The sequence below is a fragment of the Staurois parvus genome, unplaced genomic scaffold (assembly GCF_062004578.1).
Source record: "Staurois parvus isolate SC_StPar_1 unplaced genomic scaffold, SC_StPar_1.0 ptg000347l, whole genome shotgun sequence".
Lineage (NCBI taxonomy): Eukaryota > Metazoa > Chordata > Amphibia > Anura > Ranidae > Staurois > Staurois parvus.
The window spans coordinates 2,748,988-2,764,572 of record NW_028318143.1 but is presented as its reverse complement, the minus strand read 5'-3'; the positions used below and the strand labels follow the sequence as shown (position 1 = coordinate 2,764,572).

General features: G+C 39.7%; 1 protein-coding gene across 21 annotated transcripts in view; it reads right to left on the bottom strand.

The window, feature by feature from the left end:
- Positions 1 to 15,585, bottom strand: part of ADGRL2 (adhesion G protein-coupled receptor L2) — a 292,149-nt gene that overhangs the window by 17,343 nt on the left and 259,221 nt on the right. For 13 of the 21 annotated variants that reach the window (XM_089684380.1, XM_089684382.1, XM_089684383.1 and 10 more), the window contains 3 exons: positions 3,554 to 3,645; positions 853 to 897; positions 564 to 590 (listed from right to left, as the gene is read on the bottom strand). In XM_089684380.1, coding sequence (XP_089540506.1) covers positions 564 to 590; positions 853 to 897; positions 3,554 to 3,645 — 164 coding nt within the window. The remainder of the gene's footprint in view (positions 1 to 563; positions 591 to 852; positions 898 to 3,553; positions 3,646 to 15,585) is intronic. The other 8 variants (XM_089684384.1, XM_089684386.1, XM_089684373.1 and 5 more) reach the window with 1 other exon arrangement.

The window sequence follows — 15,585 nt, the reverse complement described above, 5'->3', positions numbered from 1 at the left end:
AGTTAAGCATTTCCCAAAACACTGCTCCCAGGAGGAAAGGCATCTAGGAGAGAGAGCAAAACATCTAGTGTGAATGTGGCCTAATTGTTTTTAATACAATAGTTTTATTCCAACATCCCTGACCACCCACGAATGTTATTAAGCAGCCTTTTTTGCTATAAATCAAATACCATTTTTTTAGGTTAGCAAAATAATATTTCTCTGGGTTACAGATGCTTTAAAAGAAATTGGTCAAAAGGGAATTCCTGGGGATTCACAGATCAACTCAACAAATCTAGGATCTAATTTACTTCTCAATTCATGATGTCTCATCACAAAAAGCTGAAATGAATATTAAGAAATATACTGCATAAGCAATGACGCACATCCTGACAACACAAATGAGAAAGAAAAGAACACAAAAAAAAAGTTCATGATGAATGGGAAGTAAGAAATAAAACCAGCAAGGAGGGGCATAAAATTGCCATGTGTGACCCAACTAAAAAAATGAGCAGAGGAAAATCGAATGGAGGACAAGGAAGATTTGAGTTAGGGCATTCCACATCTAGCTAATGGTCTCTTACTTGATAAAAGGCTTATTATCTTCATATCTAGAGAGCATTACAAGCAGAGGAGAGAAATCAGATTGTTAGAGACAGAAGTGGAGCAGAAAGAATGGAGCATTTTTTTTTATACACAAGGCAGAATTAGGGAGGAAGAAAGTAAAAAAAAAATATAAAAGGCATTGTTCAAATGATAAATTTTATCAGGGGAAGTTTTGTAAAAGGGATTGTGTAGATCCTATTAAAAACAACAAAAAAAAAAATTAAGGAAAAGTCATGCTGCAACTGTTAATGTAAGGATTCACCTTACCCAGGTAAGTCTGTATTATAGTAGCCGTCACATACACGATAATTACTGGAGTGGATGAGACAGAGGTAGGAAAAAAAAAGGGAAAGATAAAGAGAAATGCTAAAACAAAAAGCTCTCCTAACATGCAACATGCATTGGAGGAGCACATTAGTCAAAAAACTGCTAAGTACACACTTCCCTGTGTGACTAAAGATTATGACTGCCCACCTTCCACAAAATTCTCTCTTTAGTAGACATCAGGGCAGGGTACTAGTGACATTTATAAGAGCTGCTATCATTTTCTGCTCGACACTGAATGCTCACCTACCCTCTCTTTCCAGAAGTTATTCCCTTTATCATTTGGTGCTGTATAAACTCAAAACCAGATCAGCCACCAGGCAACCTAGGTCTTGTGGATGTCCAGGGGGCCCTATTTCCATGCTCCTGCAGTAAACCGGAGGATAGCATATTTGGTTAAAGCTGTGCATCTGCCTGCCAATTCACAAGGGAGGATTTTCTTTTGGACATTTGGTGTTTGACGGGTTGGGTCATGCCACTAAAGACATGTGCACATTATGTGTCTACTCTATAACTATTGCAATCATTATCAATGTCAAAGGGTTAGAGGACAAATGGGGACGATGATCCCATTCTGCCCTAATCCATCGGTGTCATGAGATGTCACATCAAGATGTGTTTGAGCAAATGGCTTCAGGTGCAACATGTCACCTTAGAAATGCCCTGCACTACCTATCATCTAGGCCAGCCTTTCTTAATCTTTTCGACACAGAGGAACCTATGAAATAAATTTCTGGTCTCAGAGAACCCCTGCTAAAAAATTCCTATATCTACAACTCCTGATACATTAGTGTGATGGTCAGTGGGAAGAAAGCTCCTTACACTTGTGGTCATTGGGCAGAATTACCTCCTTACAGATCACTAAAAAAAAAAAAATATCACTGGTGTCAGTGAGAAATTATCTGGGAGGCAGAACTTTCTCATTGCTCAAGGAACCCTCAGCTACCTTTGAAGAAACCCTAGAGTTCAATGAAGCCCTAATCTAGGCATTGGCTTCTATGTATAGGATATCGTATGTACTCTCCAGCGCCTCAGGCACAGCCAAAAGGGAGGCCAAGGGTACCAGGACAGCGATAACCAAAGGAAATTCTTCACGTGTGCAGCCCTTCTCAGATGGGGAAATCAGCCACTGGATAGAGAGAAAACAGTTGGCGCACACACCTAGTGCATTATCCAAGGTTTATTGTAGGAGTGAAAGAATAATAAAAATAGCACCAACATGCCATTTTTAAGGCCAGCTCCATCTACATCTGATACTTTTGCATGAGAGCAAGTAAGCCATATCATATGCTACGTCCTTGTATTTCTCGACAACACATGAAGCGATATATCAGCACTACAACTCCCAGCTTTGCCTAATGGTTGTGCATAGGGCACAGCAAAATATTGCATCAATACCGCCTAAGGAATTCCCCATAATGTTAAACAAGTGCAGCTTTGAACCAGAGAGGCACCTCTGTTGTAGTCTAGTAGGAGGGTGTGGAGGTACAAACTGCTGTGGGGAATGTCCCTTACTGGAAACATAGGAAATAAAGGATGTTGGCCTGGTGATATAACACCCCAGTAACCCTGTGAATTCAAAATGGCAGTTTTGTTTGGTGTGTGCGCTTAACCCCAACCCAGCTAGTGATGCAACTTCTAATTACATAATAAATATCTCGCTTTCATGCTACAATTTATTCACTACCAGTATTGACTTGCATAAAGAAGACTGGTGAGATCTTAATTTTGAAGCAGAGGTAAGGGCTATGTGCAGTCTGAGCCCTTGCCTGAAAAGTCAGATGAACCAGCTGTTAGGGGAGCTCCAGTCAAAAATACCATAGAGCTGTCTGAATGACTTGAAGATATTGGCTCAGGCTTCACACAGCACATCTATGGTAGTTAATGAGCAGAGTGCTAACAAATAACTGCAGAAACTAAACAGAGGGAGAGTTTTATTTCTAGAAAACCACTTGACAAAAAAAACCCTTTAATTTTCAGTCTTTGTGATCCTATTTTTGCAAAGTAAATCTTGGTCTCTGCTTTCTCACTCCTCAATTTTTCAACTAAAGAAAAAAAAATACATAGAAAGCCCCTGAATTTTTTTTTTCTTTTAACCACAAAACTATCACAATGCAACCATCACTTTCTAAAGGTCACACTATAAAAGAGCAGCTGTCAAATAAGGGGCTCCTCTAGTGTACAAAACCTTCCTTTCTGTAGATTTGAAGTGGCATTGGGATTAAAGCAAACATTTGTTTAATTAGTCACACACAACAGATAATCTGCAAGTTAACATTAGTAATAAAGAGTCAATTCTCGCAGGAGAGCTGGATTACAAGTGAGAAGTACTTCAAGCCCTACATCACAAAGTCATTTAACAAAACAAACCTCACATAATCATGTCAGCCTTGTGGACGAGATCATCATTTTAAACTGTGCTTTAAATGCAAATGAAATTACCCTGTTGCTATGCAGTACTTTAATTTATTTACGCAATTTAGGAGCGTCATTTCGGCGAAGGCATTATCTCTGGACACTGTGTAAGTAGCAGCACGATGGTATCCGGCCTAATCGCACAGCGACATCTTTACTGCTGACTGATAAACTGCTTAGTGGTTATTGCAGAATACGCTGTATCCATTGGAAGAAGCGGGTCACTTACTTAATGTTTTCCAAACGACTGGAATCTGGCTTTAAAGAGTTGGAATGCTTCACCATTTTGCACAGTGTGATCACCAAGAAAATAATGTTGACCTGCATTGGGGGAAAAAAAAAAATGAATAAACATCTGAAATGATACAAATATCTGAATATAGCTGAATTTAAAGTGAATATAGGGACCCCCCCACCCCCCCAGAATTCCCAATATTTTATCCCTTAAAGATCCTTCAAGTACAGAAAAATATCAGCTGCTCTGCTAGAAATCCAAATCGACTCCAAACGACCTGTCTGAGCCATCAACATAGTGCCCTTTGCGGTACTGAAATCACAATCAGCATTGTCAGCCCCGCCTGCTGGACTAGAAGAGTCCCCCCTTTCCTAAGGAACAAGTAATGTCTGAACACACACTTTAACAGAAACTACAGCATTTTTACAGATGTAGCTAGATTGTTGGGTGGATCAGATTCAATTAAAGTGTTACTAAACCCACAACAGTAAAATCAGCCTGTATATGCAGTAAAGCATGCTTGGCATACTCACTGAGGAACCTAAGGGGTTAATCCTCTGCATTGTGTAAAAGTGCTATTTCATCCTGACTTCTCCAATCCTCCCCTTCTTCCAGTGCCCCCTCTTAACTCCTGACAAGACATATCGTGTGGAGACACTCTGCACATGCTCAGTTTGGGGTGTATTGCTAGAGAGATTTTTTTTCTTTCTTGGGAGAGTGCATGTGGTCAGCACAGGGCCAATCAGCACTGTCCAGACAGAAGTCAGGGGTTCTGCATCCTCCTAGAGAAAACTCTTCCTGCAAGTTTTAACCAGTGCTCTGCTGAACACTGATATAAAAGTCACAGGACTGCTCTAACTGCTGATGAGAAAAGGTATTTATCAGTTTATATTTACTAAAATAATTGCATTTTCATGTTCTGTGTACTGTGGATGATCAGACAGGGTCCTGGGTTTAGTAACACTTTAAAAAGAAACTTGAGACGAACAAACAACTGTGAAGTATATGATTCAATTACATACTGTATATGTTTAAATGTTTTATGCCAAAGGATTTGTGATTCTGAACAGTCTTGTGATTTACCAAAATTTTTCACAATACAGAGCCAGACAGGTGACACAAAGTTCCCAATCTATCAATATGTCTTCTTCGGTCAGCATTTCCTATGTCACTTTACCTCACTGCTTGAAGTAGGAGATTGGTGGGGCTGGAACCTTAGGGAGATATTCATTACTTGGGTACTAGTTATTGTATTTGACAAAAAATATACAGGTGGTATCCCTATGGGGCATCTAAGTGATGAGTGGGCTGCTTTCGTCAACTGAAGAACTGGAACAGTGGCCCAGGACTGTAAAAATGAGGAGTGTGAAAATCGAAGCGTCATACCAAGGTTTAGACTCAGAAATTAGGTTTTATTCCAAACATATGGCAGTCAACATGTTTCGGGGAAGCTGCTGAACTATTTTTGAGTGTTCACAACAGAGTTTAAGCTTTCAGTGTGAGTCCCTACCAGTGGATACGGTTTGTTTTAAGCCCTGATGAAGGGGACAATACGATCCACCAAACGCATTGGCTATAGCAGCCGCCATATGTTTGGGATAAAACTTCCTTTTGGACTCTAAACGTTGGTGAAACACTTATTTTCACACTCAAACATCACTTCTCCTCAATGGACAGTGGACAGACACCATCCCCTCTGACCAGTGAGCTGAACCAGGAAGGTGATGCCAAACCATGAAAAAGCAGAGTGACCTTACTGACGAGCAGGGGATAGTATCACAAAATCGCCAGCCTAAATGACATATTTAACCATCTGATGGCCACACACAACACAAAAAAAAGCCTTGTGTGGCATTTGCCATTAACCTGCACCCAAAAACTGCAGTTAGGATCGGATGCTGAGATATAACACCCCCATTTCTTACCATTTTCCTAATGTGTTCAGCTCTCACCCAGAAAGGCAAACTTTGCAAATCCTCATGCATGTTCAGCAATTCTGCTAAGTGGCAAGATTGCAACATGCGCCAGGCCTTTTAACATATTCTGACAACAAATGTCAGTAAATTGAATGTGTACTTCCATATTAATTAACTCTCGTTACAGCAGGGGTTGATGTTCTCATGCCATGCTGAATATGCAAGTCAAAAAAGAGAGAAACATGCATGTCTGTTCTTCCAGGGAGAAAACTGTCTCTGCGATCAATATTTAAACAAACTTTTAAAGCAAAAATGATATTCTAAATAATGTATTGCTTTGTCTAATTTTTGCAGTGGAATTTCTGCTGTAAAAATGCCTCAGCACTAGTATTTCCAAGACTTGAAGGGGAAAAAAAAAATACAAATTTAGAACTGAGCTGAACAAGGCTTAGAAAATATCACTTGCTTCTATGACCCTCTTCTGAGTTCTGAAATCCTGACCCTCTTCCCCTCTGAAGACGGGTGAAAGTCTTACTCTAGGCACTTTAAAGTTCATGTTCCTTCTGCTCCTTTCTTCCAAGCTAACTGTCTGACGCCTAAAATCTTCAACACCTAATCCGTGGGAGGAAGAAGGTAAAGCAATCTGAAATTACTTGTAGGACAGAGGAACAAAATGAAGGAGAATTGCTCAAAAAGGAGAAATGTAGCAGCCCGGTCACACTAGATGTTATGGCAATGCACCCATATTTCAGCAATACATGAGTGTGCTAAAGGTAAGCCGTGTTAGGAAAGCCTTTTTTTTTCAGTGCAACCCATACCATGTGGTGCGCTGAAGTGTATAGCCCACTACCATGCCAGTGTGTTGGAATACCATACAAAATGACTGGCACTGCAACACACTGCAGTATTGTGCAATAAAAAGGGTGTTATATGTAGAAAATTATGTGGAGAAGTTCTGTTTTTGTCAACACATATATATTTCCTTATTTCTCAGTAGACACCATCATTTTATGTATAAATAGAACAAAAACACTCCCCTTTTTAAATGCCAGGTGAGCCAGGGAGACCATGAATGAGACTTTGGATGTTCCACTGATAAATCACACAAAAAAAATGATGAAATAATCAATTTTTATTCAATAAAGATAAAAACAATAAATTCATGTATACAGGTTGTCTTTCAGTATTAAGGCGTACAGGAGCAATGTGTTCCGCAAAGGGTTCGCTTCTTTAGGAGACACGCCTTAATTGTTTATTCTAGATCATGAAATTTACTAATTATTGTGAATTTATTGTTTAAAAAGGTGTTTTGTACCTTATTGTTTTTCAGCTTTATGGAATAAAAATGGATTATTTTATAATTTTTATGTGATTTCCCGGTGGCACGTCCCATCCGTGGTCTCCCTGTCTCGTCTGCCGTTTAAAAATGGTGTTTTTATTCTAAATGGGTGTTACTGCAACATAGTCTTGTGAATATGTTCTGTGGATTCCACTGGAACAAAATGGGGTAAGCTTGCTGTCATTTTTGTGCTTCCACAGTAATTTCAGGTAGCTTTACTGTCTACTTCTCACACATATTTTGAAGATATATAAATACATATACATACAATTTTTGTTTTAAAAAAACTATATGTAAGGATCCCCAATGCAAAAATTGTCTCCTTTCAGTCCTAATATCTCTTATTGAAACCAAAGTCCATAAAACATGTGAAAAGAGGTCTAAAGCACCACCTAGTGGCAGGAATGTAGAATACAAAATATTAGTGTAAAAGACAAAAAAAATAATATATATATATATATATATATATATACATATATATATATATATACACACACACACTATAATAAAGTATTGGGATGCCTGCTTTTACACGCACATTAACGTTAATGAAATCCCAGTCTTAGTTGGTAGGGTTCAATTTTGAGTTGGCTCACCCTTAGTAGCTATAACAGCTTCAAATCTTCTGGGAAGGTCGTCCACAAGGCTTAGTGGTGTGTCTATGGAAATGTTTGACCATTCTTCCAGAAGAGCATTTGTGAGGTCAGGCACTGATGTTGGAAAAGAAGGCCTGGCTCGCAGTCTCCGCTCTAATTCATCCCAAAGGTGTTCTATCGAGTTGAGGTCAGGACTCTGTGCAGGCCAGTCAAGTTCCTCCACCCCAAACTCGCTCCTCCATGTCTTTATGGACCTTGCTTTGTGCACTGGTGTGCAGTCATGTTGGAACAGGAAGGGGCCATCTCCAAACTCTTCCCACAAAGCTGTGAGCATGAAATTGTCCAAAATGTCTTGGTATGCTGATGCCTTAAGGGTTCCCTTTGCTGGAACTAAGGGGCCAAGCCCAACCCCTGACCCAGAGCTGTAATTTTATGTGGCCTACCACTTTGTGGCTGAGTTGTTGTTATTCTCAGTTGCTTACACTTTGTTAGAATACCAACAGTTGAGCGTGGAATATTTAGTAGCAAGGAAATTTCACGTATGGACTTCATGCACAGGTGGCAACCTATGACGGTACCACGCTTCAATTCCCTGAGCTCCTGAGAATGATCTATTCTTTCACAAATGTTTGTAGAAGCAGTCTGCATGCCTAGGTGATGATTTTATACACCTGTGGCCATGGAGGTGAAACGAACACCTGAATCCAATGATTTGGAGGGCTGCCCCAATATGTTTGACAATGTAGTGTGTGTGTGTGTATATATATATATATATATATATACACACATACATATATATACACACACACACACACACACACACACACACACACACACACACACACACACAGTGTATTTCACATGTCCTACTTCTGACCACAAAAAAAAAAAATATAACTTTTAAACATTTTCTGCAACAACAACCTTCCTTTCATTTAAGTGCCTTAAATGGCTGAAAGCTGCGTAGCCTTTACTATTAACTGAGCATTTTAATATTCATGGTGTGTTTATTTTTACAGCTCTGAATATGATTCACATAAGTATTTTTTTATTACTCGACAAGCCCTGCTCCTGGCTTGGGAGTAAGTACAGTAGTAAGTGCCAAAATGTCCCTCACTCATCTTAATGTGTGGGTGTTTTCAGACTAATAAAATATGGAAAAGTATGTTCTGTTTTTTTTTTCTTGCTGTTTACAGGTCCTCTTAAAGCAATCCTAGACACGTTAACATTATAAAAATTTTATTGCCATTTTATTTACTTTGAGCAGTTGTATAAAAATGAAAATTAGCAATCTCTGAAACTAGATGATTGGTTTAGCATAACGATGTGGACCCTTTAAAACCTAAAGGGTTAGTCCACATCAAACTGAAATTTCTTCTATGGGTGGAAATTGGTAGTCAATAGTACCAATCTGGGAATTCCAGATTCAAGACTGCCCAGCCTTGTCCCCATTAATGTAACGTCTGCTGAAGAAAAAGTCTTGCTCTTGCCAATGCTTTTTTTGTGTAATATACAATAAAGAAGCAACCCATGGTGTGTGAAATGTCTGGGTAATGGCCATCATTGGGGTCTGCAAAAGATTTGCCTATGGGTGACTCAACTCGTCAGTATCTGCTTAAATCTGCTGTTAATTCTGGTTGAACTCAATTTAAATGTGGTACTAATGACAACTTTTCCATTTCAATAAGCAGCCAAGATTTTCTATAGCACATGACAATTTCCATTCTCTCTCTCCACTGGCGGCAGTACCCATTCATACCCATGAGATATGAAAATACTCAACCCTTTGCTATTCTAACTGGCTCTTTGCAAACTGTTGTATGGAATATGGCATCTTCATTATTATCTTTTTACTGCCCTGAGAGTATAGTCATTGGAGAGGAACAGAATACTATACATGCAAAGGTAAGCAGAGGGGTGGACTGTGTCTGGGGCTGAAAAAAAGACCACTCAAGATGGGGCCCTTGGTTCAAATCTCACCAAGGACACTATCTGAATGGTGTTTGCATGTTCTCCTTGTACTTGCATAAATTTCTTCTGGTACTCACCCATAAAAGGGAAGTATTGCTTTAACCCCCCCCCCCCCCACAAATGTTTGAAGTTTTTTTATGATGGGGCAAAGCGAGTACCTAGTTTTAGCAGATATCTGCTCTTACTTCCACTGCGACCACATAGGCAATTGGAGCAGAAAGTCGCAGCCAGCTGTGAAGCCACAAGGAGTCAGAGCTGGCTTCCCTTATTAAACATGCCGGTGCCTTGAAGACCAGCGAAGAATCAGCCTAGATGAGAACAGAGCTGGATCCTTGGACAGATAAGTGTCTTATTTATAATAGTCAATAGCTACAGTATTTCTAGCTTCTGATTTTTATTTGTTAAGAGCGCTTTGAGATTCTTGAAGGCAAGGACTAATGTGAATGCACAGTACGCGTAGATTTTCAGCGCTCTATAAATACCTGAAATAGTTAAATAATAAATCCAGCAAGTGCACTGGGCTGGTCTATCTCTATATCAACAGAGCACAAACCGGTAAGAATTTTCAATAACCTTAAATGTTAACATCCTTGTATTATATATACCTAAACTAGAGGGATGTTTTCTATTTTCTCGAGCAAAAAACTGGAGCTTCACTTTAACGTCTGCTGTAAGCTGAAGTAGGCCTGTGACCGCTGTGCAAACTATTGGATAATATCTGAGCCGATTTGAGCGGAGAAGGGCAGTCGAGCAAACACTATAAAATGCAGCCTACAAAAAATTCATTTGGGAAATCTAACAATGCACATTAGACTGACATTGGGACCATCGCTTTGAATTATGTCTCTCACCAGTTACTTTCATTATTAATAAGGTTCAAACATAGTTTGCCAACAGAATGGAAAGGATGAGTGAAATAAGAGTGAACATTTAGCCATTGTACAAAGGAGTTTTAAGTGGGGACTTTGGGACACACACGATATAAAGCTAAACGGAACACAGAGAACTTGTGTGCCAGAGAGTAAACATAGTAACAGGATACAGAAATAACTCACATCTGCTACCTTTCTAATCTACAGGGCAGAATGGCAGATCGGTGAATTAAAAAGGCCATGCAAAAATATAAAATTAATATTACGGCCAGAGATGTGTGCTTTACTCATTACTTCACCGTTTTCACAGCCATCCAAACTTGTCAATTTTGGGCTCCTACTCTAGCTTCCATCCATCATAAACAAAGATGATGAGGCCAACAAAAAGGCAAAGCGGTCTATGAAAAGAAACGGGTCATACAGAGGACAGCCAATAGTAAGTTACAGGAAGATTGTTTGTTGATTCTCCTTCATTGTCCTTCAGTGAAATGCTTTACGCTGCTGGGTAGAGAAGCAAACTTTTTTTTTTTAAACTTCCTTTTTGTCCCTGATATTATGCTAATATTCACCAACGGGAACAAATCACAACAACGGTCTGTCATAACCCCTTTAAATCATAGTTTTACAAACATTGTAGGCTGTAAATGTATTTAATGTAAAACTATAAATTTAAATCAGGTAATTTAATTAAAGAGAGCACCTTGGTGGAGTGCGTGTGCTAGAATAATAAAAATAGTTTTAGCTTTACAGAAGTGCAGCTCTATACTACACGTGTTCAGTATTTGGGAGGTACAGACCCCGAAGCATTGTGCACGAAAGGGAGAGGCAGTGATGATCCTTGGAGAGGCAACAAGTCGTTCATGAGTTCTAATTTATTAGTGTACAACAGCTATTTAGCATTGTATGAGGATGACACAATATTAATATCTCCTGGCGCTACACACACAGGCAGCATAAGCACATGGGGGCAGAGCAGACAATGGGGGCACGGTCTGTGTAAGACTGGTTGACCTGACAAAAACCCAGACCCTGGTTTACTTTTCCAAACAGATTACCTTTCCCATTTGTCTTGGTGCTCTGGCACTAGTTACAGGCAAGACAATACTAAATAGCATTTGCAGATAAATAAGGCATGAGATTTATTTTAATAAGACCCACAACATTAACAGTAAATACAGCTACTTTTTAAAGAAAAACTTTGGTCGGCCTAAAAGGTAGGAACTTCGGTCTGTTTAAACGGCTTAATAAATCCCGTTAACACCTTTTCCTTTCTTTATTTACTATGAAAGCTGCCAACAGCTCCTATTTTCAGAATGCATGGCTTCCCATTATCCAAGAATTCATATACATCTTTATGGCCTTAATATAAAAAAGATACGTGGGTATATGAAAGAACTGAAAAGGCTTAACCAGATAAATGTGTCTACACCATACTCGTTTCTCAGGCCCATTTTCCCAGACGTACCATTGAATAGTTGCCATGCCGTATTCTTTTAAGCATCTGCCAAGCATCTGTAAAAACTTACTTTGACTGCCCCTTGTGAACAAGCAGTGCAGCACAGAACAGAGGAGCTGAACGTGGAAAACTACAAGAAAAATCCGCAAGATGGGACCACAATGGCAAGTACCAATTTAATTAGCGTGTTCCACCCAATAAAGAATTTTAGTTAAAAGCTATAGGTGGGTCATTAAGCAGAAAGAGTGGTTTTTGGCATGAGTGGTTTGATGTTTAACTTCCAAGCCATGTAAAAAAAAAAAAAAAATTCCACTGGTAACAAAATGCCAAAAGTGTTAATGAAGATGAATATAAATTGACAGCAAACTCTTGAGACTCAACTTTAATATACAGCAATTTAACTGAGTATATAGTGTTTAGTCATAATAATCCTATGTGTGAGCAGAGGAAGATCAACTCTCCAACCCCCACTGTTCGTTGGCTGCTCAATATTATGAACTGGCAACTAAGCCTTTACCAGTGTCCCGACCTACCCGTCAGGACCTCCAGCTGAAAAGTATTAAGAAGGGGAAAAAAAAGCCAGACTATTAGGAAGACTCCAGCCGTGCATGCCACACCCAACGTAATTAGAACAATGTGTGTGTTTGTTGGCGTCCGGAATTGCTATGGGTGTATGCTTCAGCTTGGCAATCTGCCACCTCTATCATCCAAGGACTCACAATAACAAGGAATAAGGATTGTGTGTATTTTCCAAGAAGGCTTTTTTTGCAAGGGAACAATGGCAGACGTCTACCAGGCTTGTGTCACCGAAGAGTCCGGGAACAATGGGCAGAAATGATCAGTCAAAAGCTGGTCTAGTAGGTAGGTACATTTTTATGAACATCAGACTTTAAATAAACAAACACAGTGCCCCTAACTACTCAATGAAGAAAAATCAGAACTAAAATATGGCCAATAAAACAGTCATCGCTCAAGTGTAATAACAGCTTTCAAGGCTCTAGTTAAATGCTGGGATAAGTGTATAAATGTAGCAGGGGAGTATGTTGAAAAATAAATGTAGTTTCCACTCATTGAAATTTGTGCTTTCATTATATTAACTCAAAAGTCCCAGTTTGACATGAATGGAACTCGTATTAACAATAATAATAACAGCAATAAAAAACCAGCCTCCGTCTACACTGGGTGCCTGAACTAAGTTTTTTTTTTTTTTTTTTGCCCAGAGTGACTGTGTCTCTGCAAAGCCTCCCTCAAACCCTTTACTTGCCTTGCCTGTGGTCTCAAGCCTTTTGCCATCACAGTCAACAAAACCACCCGACACTTCCAAGTATGGGGTAGCATGTAACCTGCACCCCTGTGATAAGGCTCAACAGTCACATAACTGAGGGAGTAACATCACTCCTGAAGGCTTCCATAACGCACATTTCAGTGCTGACTGTGATGTAAAAAAAAACAGTTGCAAGGGAACTTAGACCAGGTAAGTATAAGGGGTCGTTTTAATCCCTTAAAAATCTAAATTCAGATACCCCAATATGCCTAATCTGCTGGCTCTTCCACATTGCTCTATCTTTGATTTTGTTACTAAGGTCTTTACTTACTTGACTTCAGGACAAAGGCCCAACCATCTGTTATTCCACTGGCCAATAAAACTACCTTCATTGTACTGGTGGATTGCAGTTGCTGGAGTTCGGAAAATCCAAACTTCTAGTTAAAGGGGAAACTAGTTTTTACACAGGCATATATTGGAATGTTTTCTGGTTATTTGATAGTGTCTATCTTTAGGAAGAACATTCATGTTTATATTTTAAAATGGTGTTAATCTCAGCTCTGAACATATCGTTCCAAAAGGTCGAGCACATAAATCAACTTTCATGCAGTGTCTAGACCAGTGTTTCTCAACCTTTTTTCAGTCAAGGTACCCTTTAAAATTATGGACAGTCTTGAGGCACCCCATTCTAAAATGAGGTGTCTCAAGACTGTCCATTTTAAAAGGGCACCCCATTCTAAAAAATGAAAAACTGTTCTAATAGTTTTATATAATGCAGCAACATCCACACATGTAGGACACCCAACATTAGAGGTAATTTATTCATCCAAAGCAAATACACTTTTGCACACTGGTACTGACTAGTATGCCAGTGTTTCTCTTCTCCCTCAGTTTTCTCCATCACTGAGCTAATGTGACCCCAGCACTGGTGGAGAATGACACAGGAGGGAGAAACTAGGATGCTGTGCAGGCAGCTGACATCCTCCTTATTAACTTGATGATGTCACCGGTTGTCTAGAAGGTCGTAATGGTGCACAATGAAAACCTGTGCCTTTGTGTAACTAAAAGGCAGGCTTGTTCCACCCGCTGGCTTGTATACAAGTATTGGGCAATTTTTAGACATTTTGTCAAGGCACCCCTGAAGAAACCTTAAGACACCCTGGGTTGAGAAAGGCTGGTGTAGACCACAGCTGCCCGAAAGGTGTTCTTGGCCACACTTTTACAGAGTTTTTAAAACATTTTACATTGGTCAAGAATCACCAGCGATTTTCATTAGATGGCAGTACTTGTATAATGTGATGAAATTTTATATTAATGGAGGGCTTCAAGGTCCTCATTAGAAAAATTAAAAATATTTATTTTTATATATTTAAGCGCTATTTGGCTTGGTTGTGCGACAGTATTGGAACTGTGTCCCACTGAATTTAGAGCAGTTCTGTGGCTTTTCCTCCATACTGTGCACATACACACATGAAGTTTCAGCTTTCTCTCTGCGCCCAAGTACAGTACAAGTTTGCTGTGTGTTTTATAACCTGCTCAATTGAATCATGTCTGCCTGAGCCTTGCATTTAAAAATTAATTCCACGCAGCCTGCAGTGCTGACATGGATCTGATAAGACAGTGGAAGAAAACACCATTCTAAAAGTAACCCAGCTGAACTGCACATGTTCTGACCCGAATTGCCTTCCCTGGAGCTTTTGTTACCTGGTGAGAGTGTGGTCCTAAAGCGGCACTCGTGTCTGGGTATCTGTGCAGCTAGCCATGCAGAAGACTGCGTCGCACAGGGACTGGCAGGCGAAGAGGTGTTTCTCTAAAGAAGGTTTCTAAATGAGTGCGCGAGACTGAACTCTTTGTGAACTGGATTAATTATTAAAGATGCAGATGGAGCTGTCCGAATGATAAGAACACATCCTGACGTGTCATGATCTAAGCTTTCATTAAACCATTTCAGGCATACTAATGGTATCCCAACACTCATTACTTACATGCTCCCTTTTCATAGATATAATAACCCTACCACCATAGGAATGGCAGTCAGCGTTCTTACAGTGGGAAGATAAGTGCTCTGCATCTAACACTTTCCAAAATAATGCAGCAAAAAGCAATTCCTGGTTCTAAAATTGTGACGCCCAACTGGTAGCTCTCCTGGGCCACCTATTCTCCTGTATGGAGCAACTTCTTTAGAATAATGTGCCAAGTCTCTGGTTTTCTTCTGCCACTTTCAGCAAACCTCTTATACACCACACCCCTCGCTCTTAGCAATCCTTGGACGGGAATGAGTCAAAAAGATTTGAAATCTATTCTTCAACTGCAACTTTTTGCAGTGGTCAAAATAAAATCTGAAGTCTAGGTAAATGGCAAAAACTGAACCCATTAAACAGGAAGGCTTTTTTACCTGATCATTTATTGGGATTTTTGTTGAGTCTTGTGGTTCAGATATTCTTGCCAAGAAACACACCAAGCCCTGCATTCCTGGAGACCTCTCTGCAGACTATGGTACAGTTGGACAACACAGCCTGGTTTACGACCACCCCATCCTACGACTGGACAATGAAGGAGAAGCAACACACAGGTAAGATAGCTCTACCCTCATCTAATGCTGGCCACAAACT